The 2,500-nt window shown below is 42.9% G+C and overlaps 1 protein-coding gene across 2 annotated transcripts in view; it reads left to right on the top strand.

Moving 5' to 3' along the window:
- slc25a25b (solute carrier family 25 member 25b) overlaps positions 1-2,500 on the top strand; it is a 31,511-nt gene that overhangs the window by 28,220 nt on the left and 791 nt on the right. For both annotated transcript variants that reach the window (XM_044173801.1, XM_044173802.1), the window contains exon 10: positions 101-2,500. This exon is cut by the window's right edge and continues 791 nt beyond it. In XM_044173801.1, coding sequence (XP_044029736.1) covers positions 101-285 — 185 coding nt within the window. In that variant the 3' untranslated portion in view covers positions 286-2,500. The remainder of the gene's footprint in view (positions 1-100) is intronic.

Genomic DNA, 2,500 nt, shown 5'->3' with positions numbered 1-2,500 from the left:
AGACTGGAGCATCATTAATGGGCATAGTGCATGATGTTCATATGATTAGATGTGTTTGGTGTTGGGTTTGATGAGCCCGTCTTCACTTTGTCTTCCTCAGCTACCCTGGAAGGAGGCCCTCAGATGAACATGACGGGCCTGTTCAGACACATCATTAGGACCGAGGGGGCCACGGGACTCTACCGAGGCCTGGCGCCCAACTTCATGAAGGTCCTTCCATCTGTCAGCATCAGCTACGTTGTCTACGAGTACCTCAAGCGCACGCTGGGGGTCCAGTCAAAGTGAGGAAGGAGGCAGAGAGGATGAGGAGATAAAGAGGTCAAAGGTTTTTTTGCTTTTCTTTTGAGCTGAAGATTGACCGTGTTGGGCTCTGAGAAACAAGCAGCTGACATTTAACATATTTAAATCAAATAATCCAATTCTAGTTTGTACAGGATACATGTGAACTTGAAAGCAGAGAGGCTGATGAAGACTTTCTGGATGCAGGAAAGCTTGACTGAGGAGGAGCAGTCCTGCTGGTCTGTGTAAAGGAACAATCTTTGTCTTGAAGGGCTTTGCTAAGGCATATCACAAAGCATTTCCCATGTCTCCCTGCTGGAAGACTTGCACAGGACTAAGCATCAGAAGCACCCTGACTGTGGATGTAACCTCTGCAGGAACGTAGATCGCCTTTGTGCATGCTGCAGGTCCCAAACGTTCTACAGCTGTTTCACGTCACAAACGTTACTGCAGATTGTAGATTGATTGTAGATTGCCATTATCTGTCCTTAGTCCCGCTGACTAGCAGATGATAGGCCATGCATATAGAGAACAATCACAACTAAACTATCAAATACAATGTTGTCTAATACTTCACACAGATATGTGCAATTTTATGTATTTGATCTGTGTACTGTGTCATTTTCAAAATTCCCCAGCAGACATGTTCCCCTTCTTCCCCCCCAGAGGTTCAAGCTCTCCATTATGGACACTCCAGCACCCCCTCGGGCCTACATGTGAACTCTCCATAGGCATTTTTTCATTAAATTGCTTAAACACATGAATGCTTCCACAGGATGAATCCTGTAATTTGACTCCCGCCTGTCCTCCAGCGCGACCCTTATGTTTTAGCCCTGCTGTTGTTAAGGATCTAGGATTAGCACGATTGTTATTATGTTGTTTGTTCCGTCCAACACTTTTGTACTGCGGGGTGTAAGGAAAATTGAAGTTTTGAAGAGCAGGTGAAAAAGGTATTGATTGATGCTTGGTTGTGCTATGCCAGAAATCTTATTTTTAATTTGAAATGTAAAAGATTCCGTACAGTCTGAGCTCTCCAGCTCTGACAGTGCAGAGCAGAGACAGGCTTCCTATTGGCTGAGTTTTGCATTAGGCAGAATTACTCTGTTACGGTTGTTACATTTCTCAACTGGACATTTAAAACAGGACTATGTAACTTTTTCTGAATAGCAACCACTGTGTACGGAGCCTGGCAGGTGTCATAGAGAAAAAAATCATTTGTGCTCTTTATTTAATAATTTGTGCACACAAATGTTGTTGAACTTTTTCATATAGCTTTCCAGCTCTGTCTCTCGCTACCCAAACAAAGCCACAAAGCCACTCCTCAATGAAAAATATACAGTAGCTGTATAGGTTAGCTATGTGAACACAAGCAGGAAACGACAAACATGTCTGCTGGTGGGTACAGTGTGTTTACTTCTTGTGAACAGTACAGAACAGTAGCACGTGATTAGAAAGGTTAGAATGTCAGTTACACATCATACCTGTCTAAAGTTTTCTAACATTAGCTGCTGCTCATGCCAGACCAGTGAAGACTGTAGCAGCTAAACCCCTGAGTGAACCGAACTGAGCGTTTTGTTTTTTTATGAATTCAGTTTTTCACTTGTGTAAGGAAGAGTATGTTTTTTTTCTTCTTTCAAAAGTTATGCAGTCTCTTTCATTTCAGCAGATCCAGTAGGGCTGTTGGTTTGATTTGAAGACAGTAGACAGTTTTTTGTTTTGTGCAGAATTCTAAGTCTGTCGTTTACCTGTAACCTGAGTGACAGCAACAGAAGAAATGCTGCCGTCCGGCGTGGGGCTGGTCGCCGTAGTGCGACAGGATTAGGAGCAGCGGCAGTCGTTGATGCAGGAGATGAGGACGCATTTCCAATTAGGCAAAGCACCATTTACGTTTTCAAATCGAGTCAGTTCATTAAAGTACTGTTTAGGCCGCCCACGTGTACTGATCTGACTGTAGTTTCAGCTGTTTTCACTGAAGAGCAACTCAGTTTTGAAAGATCCCGTCTTAATCGTCAGGCCCAGTGGATCATGATTCAACAGAACACATTATTAATCTTTACTTTGTGTAAACAGTGTTACTCTGAGGCAGTACTGTTGAGGAAAACCTTTTTGTTTTTGCTATAAATATGTTGGGAGGATAAGACACCGCACTAAGTTACTCTTCAAACATCATGTCGATCTTGTTTTGCTTTGCAGTGTTTTTGTAATGTCATCTTTTCAGAAC

Source organism: Siniperca chuatsi, linkage group LG18, assembly GCF_020085105.1.
Source record: "Siniperca chuatsi isolate FFG_IHB_CAS linkage group LG18, ASM2008510v1, whole genome shotgun sequence".
In the NCBI taxonomy this organism is placed as follows: domain Eukaryota; kingdom Metazoa; phylum Chordata; class Actinopteri; order Centrarchiformes; family Sinipercidae; genus Siniperca; species Siniperca chuatsi.
This window is presented reverse-complemented; position numbering and strand designations above follow the sequence as displayed.